Source organism: Haliotis rubra, unplaced genomic scaffold, assembly GCF_003918875.1.
Source record: "Haliotis rubra isolate DU_JTF1 unplaced genomic scaffold, ASM391887v1 Scf502, whole genome shotgun sequence".
In the NCBI taxonomy this organism is placed as follows: domain Eukaryota; kingdom Metazoa; phylum Mollusca; class Gastropoda; order Lepetellida; family Haliotidae; genus Haliotis; species Haliotis rubra.
Genome location: NW_025767194.1, coordinates 216,821 through 240,914, shown reverse-complemented (window position 1 = coordinate 240,914; position 24,094 = coordinate 216,821). Strand labels below are relative to the sequence as shown.

At 40.3% G+C, this 24,094-nt stretch overlaps 1 protein-coding gene across 1 annotated transcript; it reads left to right on the top strand.

Moving 5' to 3' along the window:
• Positions 1-13,766: 13,766 nt before the first annotated feature.
• LOC124291950 lies at positions 13,767-21,322 on the top strand. The gene is made up of 5 exons (XM_046729032.1): positions 13,767-14,109; positions 16,876-16,990; positions 17,360-17,830; positions 19,678-20,303; positions 21,317-21,322. The coding sequence occupies exons 1-5, from the start codon at positions 13,813-13,815 to the stop codon at positions 21,320-21,322; spliced, it is 1,515 nt and encodes a 504-aa protein (XP_046584988.1). The 5' UTR covers positions 13,767-13,812.
• Positions 21,323-24,094: the final 2,772 nt, after the last annotated feature.

Genomic DNA, 24,094 nt, shown 5'->3' with positions numbered 1-24,094 from the left:
AGACCAGTAATGTAGTCTTCTTCATGGATGATCTACAAAGATTGAATATAGACCAGTAGAGTAGCCTTCTTCATGGATGATCTACAAAGAATGAATACAGACCAGTAATGTAGCCTTCTTCATTGATGATCTACAAAGATTGAATATAGACCAGTAATGTAGCCTTCTTCATGGATGATCTACAACGATTGAATATAGACCAGTAATGTAGCCTTCTTCATGGATGATCTACAACGATTGACTATAAACCAGTAATGTAGCCTTTTTCATGGATGATCTACAAAGACTGAATGTAGACCAGTAATGTAGCCTTCTTCATGGATGATCTACATACACTGAGTATGAGCCAGTAATGCAGCCTCGTTTATTTATGGTCTACACAGCTTGAATATGAACCAATAGTGTAGCTTTTCATTGATACTTTAATGATAAACTAATAGCATAAGTTATCAGCTGAAGTTTGTAGTATAAACATTTTGTTTAGTGAAATTACATCTACATTCAATATGTACTTCGATGAAACCAATTTGTGGCTTATTTGTATAGGGATATCAGCAGTAGGAAATAATCCTTCAAACAGGCAATCACTCACAAGTGAACAAACAAGTGGAAAAATACCCATATCATCTCATTTGCATTCTCATTAAAAACCAAGTCATGTTTCTGATTAGGCCGTTAAAACGTTAAATATTTCATCTATGGCACAAGACGAACACAAGAGTCCAAGTTGATACTCAGAAAAAGCTTCCATGGAATGAAGTGAAGAAAAAGACCAGAAAGGACAATGAGACACATTTCCTTTCTTATCCTCGGAATAGTCGTGTACTGCCTGTAATTGTGGAACATGCACTCTTTCAGGAATCACATAAGGCAGAGGAAAGAACAGACTTAATATGAATGAGAACTGTTGTTCTGCTGACGTGGTAATTGAATGCATCAAATACACATGAAGCTATCAAAAGTGTCTGCATTCGAACATTGTTCGATAATCATAATCAGGCCTGAGGAAACAGCTGTTCGGAGCAGGATGTGTGTGAAGCTTGTCTCCGATGTTTCGTTGCTGTTTAGATAACATACTGGCTTACTGTGTTTCTGAAGCGTTGTCAGAAGTGGAGGGTGGTCGTAAATAACATTTGATAATGATACATACTACTACTCATGGTAAAGGACCAACCCGTAAAAGGATCCGGGTTAGACTTGTTCTTCAGCAACACATGCTGGTCGTAAAAGGCGACTAACGGGATCGGATGGTCAGACTCGCTGACTTTGTGGACGCGTGTCATCGTATCAAATCGCCGTCAAAACGAATAAGAGTAGCAAAAATACATTTGACCCGATATGATGTCCTTTCAGGTCTTTCAGATTTTGAAAGACGTTTGCCGTTGTTCCAACAAGCAACATCAGTATGGTTGAAAGGAGCTATGAACTATACTTGTTTCGTGCGAAATGAACCTTGCCATTATTATTATAGGGTATTCACATACAGCGCATATGTCCATATCCACATAACTAGCACATGCTCAAGGCGCTGGTATTTTTCCCTCGATTATTGGATGTCAATCTCAAGGACACATCGTATTATCAATGACAACTCCCTGGGGAGTATACAACTCTTGCAGCCACTAGGCGCACCGGGTTATTGTGGCTTTCTCAACCTAACGAGGTACTCATTCACAGCTGGGTGGATTGGGACACATAGTCACAGTACTTTGTCCAAGTTCACTGCACGTTGCTGTACCCGCAACTAGGTGTTTGCACGTATTCATGTGGCCACCATCTGGTCATATACCAACGGATTCGTGGGTTCTTTTAAGTGCACAGGGTTGTGTACTGTACACTAGGGGTTGTGACAACACACACTCATACTTAACTATGCTACTATGCTAGCTGTCTGCTGAATTTCCACGTTCCACACGAATCAATACAACATAGTCCAACAAACAACACTTTGTGTGAGTACTGGATTTATGGGAAGAACTAGCTTAGCCTTTCCGCGAAAGCCCGATGTCATCATTGATAATCTATTTACAAAATTGTTCGCTTTTTTCTGTTTCAAGAGCTTCAATCTTGTTGATGGAGGAACTTCAGATCTGGTAACGTGTTATTAAAATAGGAAAATGATCATTTACCATTCAAACTGAATTGAGTTAGTTTGAGTGTGTAATTGACAAATCAAGAGCTGAATAAGTTCCTGTGCCAGGATATACATGTAAATATATTTTTGAAATGTTACTTATATATGCCTAAATAACTATTTGAAAGGAAATACTCCTGTATCTAAACTTGCAATGTTGTTGGTTATGGCCAATAAAGAACCCAGGATTTGATGAAGGAGGAATGTAAGATTGTGACATTTTGACATTGTTTTTGAAGATTTACATCTAGATTTGATATTGATTTTCAGGTTGTCTTTCATATTGGTTCCAGATAATGATACCGACAGAGATGATTTCTCACGTGATGGAAAAAGAATTTTGACCACAAGATGACTCTGGTTTAACTTGAAAATGCTCGGAAGTAATTCTGGAGTCTGAGCAATCGTTTCAGATGAGAAGATCGGTTTTGACCCATGTCAAGTACCTTTGATAGCTTGTAGATGATTTGGAACCTGGTTGTTTCAGATGTGTCAGGTGGAGAGCTTTGGACACAATGGTTTGTGTGATATATATTTTACTGATCTCCATTTGCAGTTCGTTTAGGAGAAAGATGAGTATCTGGTGCAGTTGGTGCATATTTAAACAAATATGTTGTTTAATTGTTGTTTGAACACACTTTGCAGACAATGTACAAGTATTTATACCGTACTAATGGCTTTTGTAGCATCTAAGAGGATTTGGAATATAGGTATCAACAATAACCTGCCTTTATCGATTTTGGGGCAGTTGGAGATGAAAAGGAAAACCGAATAGTGTTTGTTGGAAGGTGGTTTTTTGTTTTAACGGGTTGTGAATCGTTTAATGTTTGATATTTCAACTCTGAGACACTATTATATCATGTCAGCAAACAATCGATTCCTAAACTACTGTTTAGCGTTCTGTCCGCAGTGACTGATACTTGAATGACAACAAATGATTCAGTTGTCGTCAGATTTGTAGTTTGCTGCCTTTTACTACACCTAATTAGTAGTGCAAATGAAGGCAAGTATTTAATGTGTTTGGCATCTTCTGAAAAGACTTGTACGCCCTTAGATGACGCAAAAGGGTACACATTTATCATTGTCTATAACATCTATAGCATATCACTTTGAAATGTGACCAGTAGTCCATTGATTCGGGAGTAATACAATCAAGCTTGAAACCTTGAAGGAGCAAGTTCAATATCGGCCAGACAATGACATCATTGACAGAGAGGTCAGTCATGTACCGACATGACATGAAACGGGTGAATGCTGTTATAAAACTGACTCTTACCTAATACCAAGAATCGATATTGGCTTCGACAGAATCGGTTAAGCCAAGTACGTGAACAAGTGTGACCTATTCAACTTTTGACAAGAGGATGACTTTATCAATTCAGAACTCTGCAATTTGGGCCGAAGAAAGCTTCAGGTAAATGAACAAAACCCCACGTCCCTGCGAACAAGTGGCAATCTGCACTCAAGATCCGTGACGTAGAACCGATATCTGCTTGACGTATACGTGTGGATGTCCTTGAACATGTTTACGTCCATCTATATGCACGAATGGTCACACATCTTCACATATGTGAACCCAATCTCCACAAGACATGCTTGGATAGTTTTCAGACGAAGTCATTTGATAAGGTTACGTGCTTCAAAACCTATAACTTGTAGAAGTGAAACTACAATATGACACAAAACAAATGCCTGTTGTAATTATGTGCCCATTAATGTTTGTCTACGTATTTCACCAATTCCCCATCTGATGAGGACCTTTACAATAAGACTTGTCCCAAGTCTAGGAATAGAATGCAGCCTTCTATGTCTGCTGCAATAATCAATCTTAAAACTAACATAAACGAAAATACAGAAATCAGGAAACAATCAAATTTATCAAGAATATAACCAATACGAATCACATATAACTCTTACAAATCCTTTTTTATGGAAGAATCCAAAGAAGTGCCTCAATCTAAGCATAGTCAATTCATTACATTTTGTGATTCACTTATACATGAAATTATAGAACTACATAATGATCATGCTAGTGGCCAATGTGAGATAATTTGTTGGTGACCCAGCCATGTTGGAATTACTGGTAACACAATGGCTGATGCTGCTGATAAAGCAGAACTGAACAAATCTGTGGCACTATTTCTGATCAATACAGTGATTATAAGCGTGTAATCTGATGTTACATCCGTGATCTAATGTACAAGACGTAGGATACGCATGTAGATATCAATAAGTTGCGTGAAATCAAACTCACTATCGCGATTGGTTACACCCACTTGGTTCTGCCAGTTCAGATTTGAAGAGGTCATTTAAGACAATGCGGTTTTGGCGATTGAAGATACACTCATGAATATTTATTACCTACTTTACTGAGCTGACTTTTTCATCACTAGGCATAACTAATGCGTTTCATCCACTTATATTGTAAGTGTTCTTGAATTTGGAGGAATGAATTGATCCAAAGTGGGTTAAAATAGCTTAAAATAATTTCCCCCATGGGGAAATACGTAAGTCCCATTTTATTTAAAGTGAGGGTGGTGGGGTAGCCTAGTGGTTAAAACGTTCGCTCGTCACGCCGAAGACCCGGGTTCGATTCCCCACATAGGTACAATGTGTGAAGCCCATTTCTGGTGTCGCCCGCCGTGATATTGTTTGAATATTGCTAACAGCGGCGTAAAACTCACACACTCATTTAAAGAAGTTTACGTCCTACGTTATATTAATCGTTGCATTTATTTTGGATTTACCTGTTTGGCTTCACTTTAATAATCGCCAGTAGCCGAAGCGTAAACGTACAGAAACCTCTCAAGAGCGCTCGATAACTTTTATCTCCAAAGCCAAAACCATTGAATGTATTGTTATTATGTTGGTGATGTAACTGCTCAGGAAGACACATCATTCCGGTTCAAAGGATAGCATTGTTAAAACCTTAAAAACTAGATGGATCGCATTGTTAAACCTTAAAAACTAGATGTCTTTAGAAGATCGATTTCAAAGTCACCATTGAAAATGCTCATTTCGTTAGGCTTTGTTAAACTCTTTAACCCATCACAGTTGAACTACTGGAAAAATCAAATCGAAGAGCAAACACCAGCATTAGAGCGAGTGACACACACAACATCAGTATGATGTGTCTAAGAACGGTTCTGATTTTGGCAGGATCAATCTCTATGGTGAGCCCGAAAACAAGGATTTCGAAATTTGAAAAAATGATAAACGACATGAATCCTCAAGAAGTACAAGATACGTCCTTCATGTCTGAATGTGTTGCTGCATGTGCAGCCTCCGAGACATGCGGAGCCACCAATGTTCTATTCTCCGAACGGATATGCACATCCATTGCGTGGGACATGGTCAATGAAAACGTGTCAAGTTTCAACGGAGTCACGTATAAAAAGGTGAGATTGCCAAAAAGCACTACCAACACTCCAGACACTGGCCTTTCTAATGTTATTGTTTATTGTTTTTCACATGAATGCATGCGGTGTGGCCTTACACAAACGTCTTAAGACATGGATGAAGGCGAGACCAACTGGAGAGAATTCAGTTTTTCGTGATATAACTCCTTTACCCTTTCACCTTGGGTAAGCGTATACAACGTACTGCAACAACATACTTTATGTCCCAATGCCGCTATGCTGCCTTTTGACAATTATTGGTGGATATTTGTAATAGGTGAAACTAGTACGTATGATCAAAGTCAAAAGTTATTGTGATTGACTTGAGGTTAGGTATGTGAGTTAACAACTGATATTTTTATAATGAGACTTTTTAATATTGCAAGAAAATCATTCCACAATAGGACTGGAAGTGGTACATTTAAAACTTTTCTGGTGGACACATGCTAATGAGGTCACAGGGACAGGACGGTCAAAATGAAATTCACATAGTCAATAACGTGTATGTCCACCATGAGCATTGATGATTCATGCTTGACACCTGCGCCTCATAGAGCCAATCAAAAGTCGCAAGAAGTCTTGTGGAATGGTATTCCATATCTGTGGAAGCACCTGGCGGAGTTCCTGAAGTGTGACTGGGGAGTTTGTCCAACGTCCCAATCTCCTCTCCATTTCGTCCCAGACGTGTTCGATAGGGGCTGTAGAAACCGTATGTTTGGCGACTTGATCAACAATTTCGTCTCTGTACCTGAGACCCGTTAAATTTCCATTGATGACAAGCAAAGGCGTACATCCAGCACTCGTTATCCCATCACCAAACCATCAGTCCACTGCTGCAAAAACGGTCGGTCTCAAGGACACGGTTCCTACTCACCACGTGGCCTGGAAACTCGGATTCGGCCATCAGCGCGGTGAAGAATCACGACTCGTCAGTCAAGAGAACATGTCTCCACTCACGTGCTCTCCACCGCAGATGTTGTCTGGATCACTGCAGTCGTAGACGTTGGTGACGTAATGTCCAAATTTGTCGTCTGGCAGGACGTCTAGCACGTATCCCGCGTCCAGCCAGACGCCGGCGAATGGTCCTTGGAGATATCCTGTTGACACCTGGAACTGTTCGGACTGTCAGTGTGGCTGGTTGGAATCTTTAGCGCAGATGGGTGGTTCGAATCCAACGATCGTTGCGTGGCGTGGTTACAGGTGGACAGCCACTTAAGGGGCGGTCTGCAACGACGTCGTTTTGTTGATAACGTCTCCACAATCGGCATATGGTATTCCTGTGCACGTAAAACTGCTGTGCAACGTTGCGCTGGGGTGCTCCAGTTCAAGCACTACAATGGCTCGCCATGTTTCATTTACAGTTAGCCGTGGCATAGACCAGTGCAAGCAGATTCTTCCAAATTTGTGCTTTTCGGACCCGTCGACGTCTAAACAATGTGTTTGTGTTATGGATTAAGTGTATTATAAAGAATATTAAAATGGATTATAAAAAAAATGTCTCATTTATATAAACTTTTGCCTTTGAGTATTTTTCATAACGATCACTACCAACGGTTCTTGAAGCGTGCATGGGAATGGTGCCTGAACAGCGTCAGATAAGTTTACTGTTATCGACATGTGTGATAAATCCACATATTGATGGATTGTTTCAGATCTATCCCACACAGGAATGCATGAATGGAGGACTCTGGTCAGACACGACGAAAACGTCTTGCAATTGTTCCGGCAGTCATGCAGGTCAATACTGCGAGCGCTACTGGCATGGTGTGTACATTGTTATCATGATTTATCTCAATATTCTTTGGAGGAATAGCAAGATATGGATGAACAACTTCTTTATTACAGTGGAAGCGATGTAGGTGTAGGTTCGGTGTAGGTTCCAACGTTGTTCATCCATGTATTGTTATCCTTCCTTAGTGCTTCTAAATGCCTCTCACAGAGGCCAATGTTTTTTGCAAAAGTATCTTCAACCTATACCATGTAAATATGACAGCATACTGCCTGTAGTAGTAACCAGCGCTAGGAGTCAGAAATACATCGCGTCGCGTCGCGTCGCGTACGAGTTTATACAACGAATTAGACACAGGTCTCACGGGTTGAGGAAAGTGGAACCCTTGATGAACATGGTAGATACATTTGTTCTCTGCGATGTTAGAAATTATCATAATATGGGAAAACTAGTTTTGAATCGTTTTGAAAATGAAAATGTATTGGATGTTTACTTGATAAATTAGACACTGAGGATCTATAATGTATTTTAGTCCGTTTGGCTCAAAATTGGACCGATGAATTGCAATCTAACTCGAAAACTACTAAACATATAATACTCAATGAAACACTGATCATAATCAAAACATCAGACCAACTCTGTGATTTTTTTGCAGAATTTATGTCCTAAAATGTAAAAAAAGTTGTTTAACAAACTATCATTAAAATTTTGACACAGTTCACAGCACAGCACAGGTAAATGATTCAATAACTTTGTCGGCACTTGTGCACGTGCTCCACGTGCACCTTGAGTATTATATGTTTAATAGTTAACAAATCATCGAGTTTGCAATTCATCGGTCCGCTTGTGCGGACTATAGTTTTTAACACCATGAACACAACCAACCATTGAAGTACTACAAAAAAAACCCATTGGGGTGAATGTTGGGGAGGGGGTAGAGTTATTACATGTGTGTGTTGATACTGGACTGATAAGTATCTGATAAAACAACAGGGCAATTCGCCAAGCGTTTGGCAAAGCAATTCTACATTTCACTGAGCCTTCGGTCGCAAGTCACGCGCTCCAACAAGCGTCCCGTCATGTATGTATTACTCTGACGGAGGGTGGGGCGGTGGGGTAGCCTAGTGGTTAAAGCGTTCGCTCGTCACGCCGAAAACCCGGAATCGATTTCCCATGTGCGGACATTGCGTGAAGCCCATTTCTGGTCAACACCGCCATGATATTGCTGGAAAATTGCTAAAAGTCGCGTAAACCATACTCACTCATTTACTAAGCATGTGACACCATCTGACGTTGATTAAGATGAAAATGTGGCTTTATATTAGACTGTTGCACTCACAAAGTATTATCTGATGACCTTCATGAAGTCAGCTGCAATCCTTCACAGAGGTAAACCATGATTATCAATGACTGCAAACACGCTAGGGAAGAAGGCAAAACAGTGCTTCGGTCGCCATCGCACAGACGGTACTTTCTAGTTGTGCTGTCATTGTTCATGATGTTGATAGTCAGGCTAAAGGGCCAGATTTCACTTCCAGCATCCGTAAAGAGGATTCTGCCAAAATATTTCTGAAAGAGGAGGAACACGTGCTATAATTTGTCAGTGATGACATACTAAATTTTCATTTACGTTCAGATCATGTTTACTTTACAGTAACTATTTGCACGTACTCGTTTTTAATCAACTTAAAATGTTATGTTTATTTGCAAAACCGTTATTAAATGCTAACATACGGTTGCAGATTGTCATGAAGGATTCAACATGGGCATAAGGCAGAGGGCAATTTACACTATTCAACCGATATCTGATGGAACGCCTTTCCAAGTCTTCTGTAGCATGAAGTACGAGGGACAAACTGTTGTTCAGATTCAGAAGTTGGACACGCAAAGCATCGATTTCAACAGGAACTGGCAGGAGTACAAAAAAGGATTCGGGTCTCTGACTGGAGACTACTGGTTAGGTTTGGAAAAGATTAAGGAAATAACTGATAAATCTCGAAATGGACTAGCAATTGTGTTCCGATACGATAATAAAACGCCAAACTGGAGGCGGATCAATTGCCACAGTGTCTCACTAACAAATGAATTCGATGGCTTCAGGCTGAATTTTACTCACACTTCAAGCCCGACTAACAATTTTCTCCAAGACATCATGACGGAACTGAGAGGAGCCAAGTTCAGCACCTTCGATAGAGACAATGATGAAAACACTACAGGAAGCTGCTCTGAGAAATATCACTCTGGTTGGTGGTTCAAAAATTGCACCTTGGGTAATCCTAACGGTAAAATTGAACCATCGGATCCTCATGCAGTCTTCTGGCATGGTGATTCCAGATCTGTGGCACAGACGAGGATGTTCCTATATCGAATTTGAATTCCCTTTATGTCGAGCAATATTCTAGCTTCTTAAGCCTGGCGTGTCCATATTTCACAATTTTTCAGGTACTGTAAAGCATACTCTTTTACAAAGATTTCAGAGAGCGACATCTGAAACGTGCTCAAAAGAATTTTGGCCAGATGAGGTTAAGATCACAGAACGACTCAGTAAAGCTCCCAAAAGCTGTGACGAAAGAAACGTAGAAGACATATCCAAATTAAACAAGAATGATGTTCCATACAGTTGTCATTTATCCTGAGCCAAATTACAAACTGGTATAAAAACAAGAGCGCAAGAGCAAGCTTGAAGATCTTCATATCCGTCAAACATGATGTAAATGCTGCTCTGATAAGTGCTTTGCTAAAATACATTTTGGACAACGTTAAGCAAAATATGTGGAACCCCCTCAAGAACTGAAAGTGATAATTCTATTTGTCTTGCAAATTAGTTTGGATCGTTCTTCAAGGACAACATACTGGGAATTAGGAACAATCTAAATGAGAAAGACATGATCTTGATGATTCAGTATTTTGCTTAGGTGTGGAAATATTTTTTGGAGAGATAGTAACTTCCGTTATGACTTGTTGAAACGTGTCTCAGACACTATCAAGAATGCTCATTCTAAGACACTTGTCCTTGACCCGGTTCCTCCAAGGCCACTATGAATCATATAACACCTGCTCTGTTGGGGATCATCGCCGTTTCCGTCGCATCTGGCAAGTTTGCCAGAGAGCTTTTGTCATGTCACTACTAAACGTGGGGCTGGTTCCAGGTAACCTAACATCTCCCTGACATTGTATTTACGTTTCAGTGTCGTGAAGGATAATAGCATCATAGTTACAGCAACATCTTAAGCAAAACAATCTTGCTGAAACATTCATTCTGCTTAGACGGCACATGTTAAGGTCCAATAGATCTACACTTCTTCTCCGACTGAATCTGTCAACCACTTGTGACACTGTTTCTACACAGACTCAGAGTATGAATTTGCATTCATGGCACAGCTCTTCAGTAATAATATCATTGGAGATACAGAAGGATGAATGAGTGAGTGAGTGAGTGAGTTTAGTTTTACTCCGTATTCAGCAATATTCCAGCTATTGGCGGCGGTACGGTAGGATGACACAGATCTGTAACGCGTGAAACGAATATTTTGTAACAATGTAAAGTTTGGGGGATCAGTTAAATTATCTATATTATTATTATCATTATCATTTTCATTGTCTATTTGACAACCGGTAGGCTAGGAGGCAAACCTTGCTTATATTCACAAACTGATCATGAATCACTGTATTTCTACATTTCCCCTATCTGTACCTTATGTGTGAAGTTGTTAGTGTATTCCCTGTTCGTTTCTGTTCACTATGACTATATCATTTTGTTTGTATATATTTGCTGGTATTATCACATCACATCACATCTGCTGTCAATCGCTCTTCAATGTGCTTCGCCGGGTGACCCTAGAGGATCAAAAACGTTATGTGTGCTCTGTACTCAAGCTTATCCATTTCTGCTGTTTCAATAAGGTACATGTAATTAGATGTCACGTGACGACATGTGCAGGTCAATATTACGTTTATGTGAACGATATATCAAACAGTTATTTTTATCATGCACATAGAAGTATTTTAGGCTAAACACGTTGTGACAGCACCTCGAATATTGAGTACATGCACTTATTGTTGAGTATATGTATAAACATGCACATGTATGTCAAATATTTTTTTATCAACACATCCAAAACGTAAACATTGTTATATGGTATTAACGTGTAACATGGATATTATATATTTCATCAGAAACCGATATTGACTCTTCTAATATTTACATTCAATATCACAGGGTATAGTTTTGAATATGTGCAGAAGACCTGCATGAGTTTGGTTGAAAGCTGCAGTAGCCATTGTCACAGTTATATCATGACATATGATGCAACTCCAGGATCTGTGTGGAGGTGTCGACCCCCACGGGTAGTGTTGTCGAACCTACGATCATAGGGTCAAACACGCGGGTTTGAACTGTATTCCTGTGTGATAGACGAATTAACATGTGATACAAAGGTTTCTGTTTTCCGATAATTTGAGCTTATGTACTATCTGATAAGTGAATAAATATGCTACACCTCAGAACGTTTTATGTTGTCTTTATTTGTGTAGACCACTACAGACTGTCTGTTTTGTCATATTTACTTGGGACAAGTTTTGCAGTAAAGGCTATTGTTTGGCTACATAAATGAACCTGGAAGTATTAGGACCAATTGTTGAAATATCCACAATCATTTTAGCCTTTACTAAAGAGTTCGTGTGTGCTTTGTCATGGACTCATGGTAGAATGGAAATTAAACAAGTATGTTTTCAGTTTCGAACTTGCCAAATTTACCGATATCGAATCTGGGTTCTAAAACCCCAATTTGAAAACACAACATTATCCCTAAATCAGGTATCCATTAGAACGAAAAGCGACAGCTGAGCCTTTCCGAAATGGACATATGACCCAAACAAGGTGACTTAAAATATGTTTCTCCTTACAAACCTGTTTATCCCATAGACTAGTGATCGAAGGACCGTGGGGACAGAACCACTGCACGGCCCCTTATCAGTTTCGTACCGATTGTAGCCATTGATCTAAAATTTACAGATATTAAAAAACGCTGGGAGATAATAATATCCTTTGAAGGAGGTTGGCTTACCTGTCCTATCTAAAGGACTGTGTTTATCTAGTGTGGCCCACACTACGTTGTCTTAAAAAATGGCTTATTCAAATGTGTACTGATGACACAAGCGAGCGTAGCCAACATTTGGTTTAATTGATAAAAAATATTTTTTACTATCCAAGTCCAGTATGACCTAAGAGCAAGCTACATGAAGGCTGATATTCAGAAGGGTCAATGTATCTGAAATCAGTTATTTTAACGCCGTTCAGACCCACGGTCTCGTTTTACATCTTGTTGTGATAGGCTGAGTTGTGGAATAGTGTTTGAACAATATATTTGTTTCATGGACATGTTTGACCAGATAATCTGCGCTTTGGTTTTACAAATGAACAAGTCTTGAAGCCGTGACAGTAGCGTGTGACTTGGTCATATTAATGCAGTAACCAATCACAGTCTTCCCCATTTGTGTATACTGTTCTAATTCGTCTTGTATTATGTATACTACCTGAGATTGATTCGTATCCAAATTTTAACAAAGACAGAAAACTCAAAACGTGATCTTTTAATGTTTGTTTTACCTTGTAACGGAAGGCATGAAGCTGCTTGTTGTACACATTTTAAAACAGTTAAACACCCACATAAATTAAGCCATTGCTCAACCATTTCTACTTCTGTCTATTCATGTTTGTCTCCCCCTTCTTTTGCCCAGGATTCAATATCAAGATACCATAGCATCATAATCAACGATTATGTATCAGACGTTCAAAACAGGACAGCTCTGTTGGGTTGTCAGGTCATCAAAGGTTGTCACAGAAACGTTATCACTATTTTGTATTAATGTTGCATATTTTTAGATTATGTAATTCTACAACCTCTCTTAACCCAGTGCCACTTTGATGGCGTTTGAAAAGGCAGAATTATCCTCGACAAGTATAGGTGTCAATGACGGATTTTAACCTAAGCGTTTTATACTAGCACATTTCAATGATCTATTTTGGTTCATATACCGTGGCATTAACACAACCCAACTGATGTTCATAGTAGAAGTTCCTCAAAGAGTTAACATTTCGTGTGGTCTATAATCTCTGTATCTCACCTGTATTATGTGCTGTCTATCAGAAATGTATCTTTTCTTCATTAGATTTACTGTGTGCTATTGCAAAACTTCTTTTCTTAATTCTCCACTTGAGAATATCAATGACACAGTTCCAGGCTATCGAATACTGATTGCAAAACTTGATTAAAATCGATGGATGTCGTTTGTTGGTGGTGCAGATTTCTCGTCACTTCTTGGTTAGTTTTCTTCCTGACATAGTTTAGAAATTCTATAGTTACTATTTACCAGTCTTCTTAATAGACACGATACATTAAAATGGTCATTACAGTGTTTGTGGGCTGGTTGTTATACAGAAGGTGACGTAATATCGATCATGTAAACACAGCCTCGGTTTGAAGCGTGATGGTTTAAAATGGACTTGTGTGACAGGTGTACATGTTGTGTGGGGGTCAGTCGCCAGCAGCATGGACGTGGGAATCCTACTCGCGGCTTTATCATCGATATGCACGGCAACAGCTTCGATAAGCGAGACGAAGTTTGTTAAGCGGTTTTCTCAAACTAACCCTCCAGTGTTTCAGGACAAATCGTTTGCGTTTAGCTGCGTTGGGAGATGCGCCTCTTCAAGCACCTGTCGAGCCACCAATGTTCTTTTTGCAGACAAGAAATGCTACTACTATACATTGGAAGAACTAGAACGTATGACTGACTTCAACGACGTCCTGTATCAGAAGGTCTTGAGTAACGTGGAGCAGACGACAGAGGTAAAGTATAACTAGTCATATGTAACATTTCCTCGCAACAGGAATTCATTCCTCCGTGCTACCGAAATTTACAAATTATGGCCTTGCAGTCCACTTCTGCTTACGGGATTACTATCCAGTATTCAACCGCTTTCGTCACCCGAAAACCAGAACGCTCTAAGTCCCCGAAACCTAGCTTCGAGCTAAATGGCCTTATAAAAAACATTACATGTCAATGAATTTGTTCAAAATAGCCTTAATAACAAAATATCGATTGGAGATGGAACAATTATCTGACTTCAACAGCAATTTTGTTTATTGTTTGGACTCGATTATTTACAGACCACCGCCCTATAGCTGGAGTACGGCGTTCAATAACAACAATAACCAGTTTAGCTTACTGACCAGACATAATAACAAAGCATCAATTTTTAACACCTCATCGTGATAACAGACATATTTAGCTCAACTAGAAAATGCCTTAACCTGAAAATAAAGTTCACTCTAGATGAGATAATTGGATTTCTTAGTCTTGCGTATTCCTATACTCTGCAGAGTTTTTCATAGCCTGGAAGAGTCATAACGGACGTTCCCATACTGTATCGAAGAATTTAATGATTGTAGGTAAAGGACACGTCATGTCTGAAATGTATGTTTCAAAATGTATCTCGAGGCACCTAGACATCACAACTGTAAACAGATCTCTTTTCTCAAAATGAAACAGATAGTATTTGACGCCAAAGATATGCTTGCCCTGAGGTACCGGACATCTATCGAAGAAAATACTTGGCTTGTACATGTATTATTTCTTCAGCTTGAGTGCAACAGATCCTGCAGCCAATACAACATTTCAAAGCATAAATTATACAAATAAATAAGAATGATAATGCAAGTTTTTTATAACGCGCTTTTTCCAGGCTAGATATCCTGCTCAAGGAGCACAATCTGATCATTATTACCCCAAGCTGCCTAATAGGCGCCAGAAGGCGCCAGAAGGTTAATAGTCTCACTTATTTCACCGGGTACCCATTTTCTGCTGGGTGAACAGAGACAAGTTTGAACAAACTCACTTGCCTAAGGTGAGAAAACATGTAGCACATGTGCTTCGTTGTGAGACAGGACTAAAGTCCTAGAAACTCTCAGAAGTCAAGCTGTCACACATGGTCACTCATTCAGGGATTCCCCGCGCCCAACGTTGCTTAACTTCAACTGATTGTGACCAGAGTCTATGCACAGGACAACACGCCACCCCATAAGGTCAGTGTTAAAGATGGACTTATTGATGATGTCCTGGTCAAGGATACAGCTCGGTGCTTTTAATAAGTGCGTTAAGAATTGATGTGATATGATATTATTCCTTGTCATTAAGATAAACTGATTAAATCAATAGATGTATGCAGAGACCATATATTATTATGGCATGTATGATACTCTAAAGATACAGTTTGATGTAAATTATACTCATATCATACAATCTCTGTTATTGACAGTGTTGACTCAGGACTGATAAAGACATCAATGCAATTATTTTTTTTCAACAGACGTCGTGTGTCATGATACAAAGCAAGAATAACAGTATTTACAGACCCAGAGCGTGTGTGTGTATACATATATACATATATATTCAGAGACTAAGCGTTAGTCTATCTGCCTATGCAGCAAACATATCTGAGGCTGAACATCTGTTGACCAGTGTTCCGGGTTTACAATTGGTTCCACCACAGTATTACCTTACCTATCGAGTGTGAGTGATTAAGTTCAGTATAATGCAAACAGATACAATACTTAAGTCAAGGCGGTGGGGTAGCCTAATGGTTAAAGCGTTGGCTCGTCACGCCGAAGGCCCGGTTTCGATTCCCCACATGGGCACAATGTGTTAAGCCCATTTCTGGTGTCCCCCGCCGTGATATTGCTGGAATATTGCTAAAAGCGGCGTAAAACTAAACTCAGTGAGTCAGTGAGTGAGTGTTAAAGATGGACTGTGTGGTTTAGTCTCACAATCTGAAATACTGAATCTATGGCCAAGAATGCTTGATTGTACCAAGTATGACCGTTGTTATTGGTGATGTCCTGGTCAAGGATACAGTTCGGGGCTTTTAAAAAGTGAGTTAAGAATTGATGTGATATGATATTATTCCTTGTCATTAAGATAAACTGATTAAATCAATAGATGTATGCAGAGACCATATATTATTATATGGTCTCTGATGTATGATACTCTTAAGATACAGTTTGATGTTACTTCATATCATACAATCCCTGTTATTGACAGTGTTGACTCAGGACTGATAAAGACATCAATGCAATTATTTTTCAACAGACTTCGTGTGTCATGATACAAAGCAAGAATAACAGTATTTACTCAGACCCAGAGCGTGTGTGTGTGTATACATATATACATATATATTCAGAGACTAAGCGTAAGTCTATCTGCCTATGCAGCAAACATATCTGAGGCTGAACATCTGTTGGCCAGTGTTCCGGGTTACAATTGTTTCCACCACAGTATTACCTTACCTATCGAGTGTGAGTGATTAGTTCAGTATAATGCAAACAGATACAATACTAAAGTCAACGTGCTGCGAAAGGTAAACCGTTCGTGACTGTCAAACCTGGCAACAGTATTGTTATCAGATCATAAAAGGGCCTACATTTTAATTCCAACCCACACTCGTGATGGACCTTTGCGTCACATAAGACAATGGACCGCATGCGCTCCTATAGTGTTCCTGTTTGGTTTAAGTTGTCCAGGTATTCATGTATAATGGCTATGCATGTGTATTGCAGATGTATCCTCCAGTTCCTGAGTGTCAGAATGGAGGCGAGTGGTCAGATTCCACTAAAACGTCCTGTGATTGTCCCGGCAGCTTCACTGGAACATATTGCGAACGCTACTGGGATGGTATGTACCCAAATAATCCACAGTTTGTTCTTGTCAAATTCATCACAGTAATGTTACACTTTGGTGCATTCACGTATATGAATGTACATGTATAAATGGCGGTAGGGTAGCCTAGTTGCTAAACGTTCGCTCGTCACACCGAAAACCCGGGTACGAGTCCCTTGCATGGGAACAATGTGTGAAGCCCATTTCTGGCGACGCCAGTCGTGATATTGCTGGAATATTGCTAAAAGCAGCGTAAAACTAAACTCACTCACTCAGAAAAAGTCTGAAATAAGGCGTCTTTACGTGTTAATATGCTCTTGTTGGCAAGCATGGATTTGATGATCTCAACGGATTTCTGTAACAAACTCCTCAAAATAACTGAAGCAGACCAGATCCTGAGTTACGATGTTGTGGACCTCTTCACAAGTGTCCCCATAGAAGAAACTCTCCAAATCCTCCGCCAACGCATCTCTGAATTAGAAACTCCCCTTGACACCAACCTCACCACTGACTCCATCATTGCCCTCACCTCCACTTACTTCACCTGGGGAGACGACTACTATGAACAAATCCACGGCCTGCCCATGGGCTCCCCTCTGTCCCCAATACTCACAGAAATCTACATGACCTCCTTCGAACAGCAAGCACTCAGCACCTCAACCATCAAACCAACCTGCTGGTACAGGAAGGTCGATGACACGTTTGTCATCCTTCGGCAAGACCAAGACCCAGCAGCCCTCCTGCAACACCTCAACCAACAGCACCCCCGGGTCCAATTCACCTTAGAAACAGAATCCAGTGGTCAACTTCCCTTTCTAGATGTCCTTGTAACCAGAACTCCAGCCAACAAGATCCGTACCAGTGTCTATAGAAAGCCAACCCACTCCGACCAATACATTCATTTTGACTCCAACCACCCTTTGAGAACCAAACTGGCATTATCTCCACCCTCACCAGAAGAGCCATCAACCTTTCCTCCACCAGTCCCACTACAGAAATACAGCACCTCCGCCATGTTTTCACCAAGTTCAACCACTACCCGTCGAAACTAGTCGATAAAATTATCAGCACCACACTCCACCCAACAAGAAAACCGGCCTCCAACAAACCTGAACCAGCACCTATTCGTATCTCCCTCCCCTTCATAGGGAAAGCCTCTCACCACATCAGCCGTCTCCTCAAGCGAGAAGCAGGCATCGAAACCTACTTTACCAGCTCTACACCACTAAAAACCCTACTGAAAGCGAATGGCAGGAACAACCCTACTGAAAGCGAATGGCAGGAACACCTCTAAACGACAACATCAACCCAAAGGTGTTGTCTATAAAATCAACTGTGACTGTGGCGAGGCCTATGTAGGCGAAACCTCCCGGCCCATAAATATCCGAATCAAAGAACACTTATCATCTACCACTAAATCTGATAGAAAATCGGCATTATCAGACCACATCATCAACTGCCCCAATCACAACATAATTTGGGACAATGTGGACATATTATCCAAAAACCACCAGGACTTCACCAAAAGGAAACTTGCAGAAGCAGTTCAAATCCGGAGACACAAGCCCTCAATCAACAGAGACCAGGGATATCTCATCCCTTCTGCATACAATGATCTCATAAAAACAACAGATTAGAGCACCTCAGCCATCATTGTTAATTAATCTCATCAGCATGTATATTTTGTTTTTTACATCCACCACCATTGGCTTCCTATTGTCACTACATTATTGCCACCGTGCCTTGTTGTTATTGTTAATCCCCCTCATTCAGTCCTACATGTTGTTATTACTTAATCCCTGTTCATGTATATAAGCCTGTTCTGTGCTGTAGTACTTCACTCTTGCTTGACAACGGTATAAGAATCCATACCGAAACGTCGCATCATATATAATAAAGAAGTTGTTATCCATAAATATTCTTACTTTCTTATGGATTTGATACAATTAAAGTATGAACGCATGATGAAACATATTGTTCTATTGAGTGATTGGTCATGGTTTAACGCCACTGTTTATAGTATTCCAGTTATGCACGAAAGCTTCATATGGGAAGAACGTCTAACATAATACCCTTTCCAGTTTCCAGTATACGTTTATCACGTGTATGGTCATGGCAAACCTGAATACATCGTACTAAGGGTTGAACAATGCAAATCAACCCATTTCACATGAGAGCTTCCTTGAGGATACTTGGTCATCACACTTTCTCAGTAAAGTACCGATCCTGGAACTTTTGTTGAATTCCATCCAAGATTCGAACCCTCTCATCAGACTCAGACTCTCAATTGCCAGCACTTAGAAATCAGCCGTTTAACACACTCAGCCACCACCACTCATCTGAGTCAGACGACTGGTAGTCTAGATCACGTACATCTCTGACAAGTGTAAATTAGCACGGCTCCCATGACCGAAAACTATGAAAACACAATGCCATTTTATTTGGGATTTCACTTTCTGCACAAACATATGTTACATTTGAACGCTTTCCTAATGGAATTCTGGAATTTATGTATTCATCGATCATATGATTCATATGGGGGTTACACTATGTACATAATAAATATAGTTGGGACAGAAAGAACATCATGCATTAAAATATGGGAAATAGATAGATTTTAGTTTATGCACATGATTAAATGTTTGATTATCCCTTTGTTACGTGTACATACTGTTTGATAACCTAAATGTCTGGAATTGCAGATTGCTCAGAGGGATTCAGGATGAATATACTCACCAATGCAATTTACACGATTCAACCAAGACCTTATGGAACGCCTTTTGAAGTCTACTGCTACATGAGGTTCGGTGGACGTACATTCGTCCAGAAGCAGTCGTCCGGCATCAACTTTGCCAGGAACTGGCAGGATTACACAGACGGGTTCGGAACGCCCGGGGCAGATCACTGGTTGGGTTTGGAGAAAATAAAAGCCATTAGTGATAAAACTCCGAGCAAATTCGTTATTCGGTTTGCATATAAAGATATTCCAACATGGAGACAGATCATTTGCCACAATTTTAGTCTATCGGATGCTGTGAGTGGTTTTAGGATTAATTTCACTAGCACCTCAACCTCTGAGACAGCTAAGAATGGATTCAACGACGTCATGACGGCTCTGAGAGGAGCCAGGTTCAGCACCTACGATAGGGACAATGATGAAAACGTAGCTAAAAGCTGCTCTCAGACACATCAATCTGGTTGGTGGTTCAGAGACTGTACTCTGTGTAACCCTAACGGTAAACTGAAAAAGGCCACTGATCTGGATGGCATTTTCTGGGAAGGCGATACAAGGAGTGTGAAAGAGACAGCTATTTATCTAGGTGGATATGTGAGTGAGTGAGTTTTACGCCGCTTCAAACAATATTCCAGCAATATCACGGCTGGGGACACCAGAAATGGGCTTCACACATTGTACCCATGCGTGATGAGCGAACGCTTTAACCACTAGGCTACCCCACCGCCCCAGCTGGATGTGGAAACTAATATCACTACATTCTCCAAAATGTTCCCACGTTTCGTTTTAAAGCTGTACGTTTTCTGTCACCAATTTCACGAATTGCCTGAAAGACTGCCAAGACTGCCAACGATTAAGCAATATTTACGTTGCTTTTACGAATAATCCACTGGGCAACATCGCAACCGAAGGTACCAGAATTGTGCTACTGGCAGTTCACACGTCTGGTATAGGGAATCGAACCCGGACCTTTTACATCTAAAAACTGTTATAAAAGCCACTTATTATTCATAGACTTCTAAAATGTCAGTCAAACAACACACTGTCGTTGTCTAAAAGGTTTATATTATATGTGGACCGCCTCCGTGGTGTAGTGGTTAGAGCATCCGCCCGGAGAGCGGAAAGTCGCGGGTTCGATCCCCGACCGCGTCATACCAAGAGACGTTAAAATATGGTACTTGTTGGTCCCTGCCTGGCGCTCGGCATTAATTGGTACAACAAGGACTGGTCGGCTCGGAGTCAGTATAATGTGTGTCAGTGGGGATTCATGCTTCACTGCGGCATGGTATCTCGGTGGGCTAGCACTAAAACCAGCTTAAGTCTGGGCTAGTACAAGCAGCCGTACATACACATACACACGCATGCACGTCGTCATATGAGCGAAATATTCTCAAACACGACGTAAAACCAAATTTCACCTCACCTTATATTATATGTGATATTGTTTTTATTAACAATGTTGTTTTGTATTGCATCGTTTTCGTTGAAATATATATTAGGCACACTGTGTTTAAACAATAATTGGTTGTTAGAAATATATTACTGTCAATGTACGCAGTGGTATGTAAGTACATATATGTGTATGCTTTTGGTATCTTCTATTACAGCCGTAGGCTATTCGAACGTGGTATAGAACACTCTAGATGGCAATTAGACAATATAATGGTGCCAGCACATGCCTCGCTCATCTCAGATTATGACACTATATTTTCAGCCTTGATATCCAGCCAAGGCCTGTTTTGCAAGCTGCACCACTGTTATTGATCTGTGAATATTATTACAGCTGAATTCAGTGGATTTCTATTGCCACTGTTATTGTATTACGTACTGGTATTGTCATTTTACATGACTGTTTAGTAAATTGTATGGGGGTACCATGAAGTTGTTAATGGTATAACATTTCTTTGTTATTTGTTGCCTTCATCTCAGCACATAACTGTTGACCCTAAACGTGTGGAACATGAATAAGTACCTCCTCACATAATGAGTAAAACGCATTTGTAAAGAATAAAGTGTCTATCTTATATTAGTGACGTAAGCATTAGCGCACTTTGTGCGATTGACGACAAACAGTCGCAAGACATTACATAATATGTTAGTATTTCAAGTCGTTACGGCATCCCCAGAAGAAAACTTCGTGAACGATAGAAACTTTATGAAGCTGGATTCCTTCTATTCAATAAATGCTTTGTATGCTTTCAGTATGATTTATAAATATAACATGTATAACTGAATTGGTCTAGTTCAATTCAAAATGGCAGCAAATCTATGTTTTATTCTTACTTCAAAATTTCATTGTCCAGGGAATTGTATTTAAATGTGATTAATAAGTAGCACTCGCTCAATTTAGATGTTTTTCACATCAGTTACGTATAGAAACTGGAAGGTATTTATAATAGATAGAAATGATAGATTATGTTTACAGTGCTATGAAGGTTATATTGAGGATGAATACCATCTTCTCCTCGTGTGTTCCAAATTCCAACAGCTCCGCTTGAACCATTTACCTAAAACCTATTGTATCAATCTAAGTAAAGCCAAATTCAAACTCCTCATGTCATCATCAGATTGTAAACTTATAAATAACTTAGCTAGCTTTATCTATCATGCAATGTATCTAAGATTTTAAACATTATCAATCTATACTGTACAAGCCATGTTTTAACATGTAAATGTAACCTATGTAGTTATGGGCCGATGGCCTACACTTCTGTAATAAAGAATTGAGAACATGTACACACTTTGAAAGTAACATTCTACAGAGTTGTATATTCGATACTTATACCGATGTTATATTGGGGATTAAACTTTATCCGTAAAGTACAGATTGTAATACTTTTATTGGGTCGATGCACTTAATAGCCCCAGCACACACTTCAGCGATCTAGCCCACTGAGCCACGGAATGGACGTCTGACAACTGGTTACATGACACGTTTTATGGATAGCAACTTCTTTTTTTTATTGAACAACGTCAATAGTTCTATGGATATAAATCTTCTTTTTTCATCAACACCGCTAACATCGTTATCAAGCAAGTGAGTTTCAATACTGCAGGAAAGGCTTATAATATCCACACACCTGTCCTCGTTGTTCATCACACCAACTTATAAGTGCCACTCAAAGAATTCGCGAAGTTGTTCTTTAAATGTATGTTCCTTATCTCGATGTTTCAGAGCTAAATATTGTATGGAATAGCTCTGAAGCGTCGTATAAAGAATGAAACCAGCTGTCTCCATAAACGTGTCATGTAATCGTGTTCGTCTAACTTGTAAATGCCTTCGAAGAACTTGACAACTAGTTATCAAGATCACTTATTTAGTGTACCACTCTGACAAGTGTAAATGGGCACGGTCGAAAGAAAACAGTGTGATTGAGAAGGTGCTCAATCGTAACATGTGTAATATTTGGAATTACATTTTCTCAGTAAAGTACAAATTCTAGTACATTTAGAGGACTCGCGCCCACGCTCAGAAATACTAGAATCTGCACTCAGGAACAGGTCTTCCTTTAGCCCAACACGTCCCTTACATCACCCAGGCGGGTGGTAGACAGAAGGGCCCAATACCAGAAACAGGTCTTCCTTTAGCCAAACACGTCCGTTAAACGTCACCCAAGCGGGTGGTAGACAGAATGGGCCCAGTGTCAGGAACAGGTCTTCCTTTAGTCAAACACGTCCCTTACTTCACCCAGGCGGGTGGTAGACAGAATGGGCCCAATACCAGAAACAGGTTTTCCTTTAGCCCAACAATTCCCTTAAACTTCACCCAGGCGAGTGGTAGACAAAAATGGCCCAATACCAGAGACAGGTCTTCCTTTAGCCCAACAATTCCCTTAAACGTCACCGAGGCGGGTGGTAGACAGAATGGGCCCAAAACCAGAAATAGGTCTTCCTTTAGCCCAACAATTCCCTTAAACTTCACCCAGGCGGGTGGTAGACAGAATGGGCCCAATACCAGAAATAGGTCTCCCTTTAGCCAATCACGTCCCTTACTTCACCCAGGCTGGTGGTAGACAGAATGGGCCCAATACCAGAAACAGGTCTTCCTTTAGCCAATCACGTCCCTTACGTCACCCAGGCGGGTGGTAGGCAGAGTGGACCCAATACCAGAAACAGGTCTTCCTTTAGCCAATCACGTCCCTTACGTCACCCAGGCGGGTGGTAGGCAGAGTGGACCCAGTGTCAGGAACAGGTCTTCCTTTAGCCCAACATGTCCCTTTCTTCACCAAGGGGCCTAATACCGAAAACATGTTGATCGCTTTGTCCCGGTGCATGGGCAACATGGTTGTCAAACAATGTTATAGCAACGGTTTGAACGTGAAATATTCTACTATTCAATATCATGCTATGATTAAGACCGGTCACATGTGTCTGTGGCTCCTGGG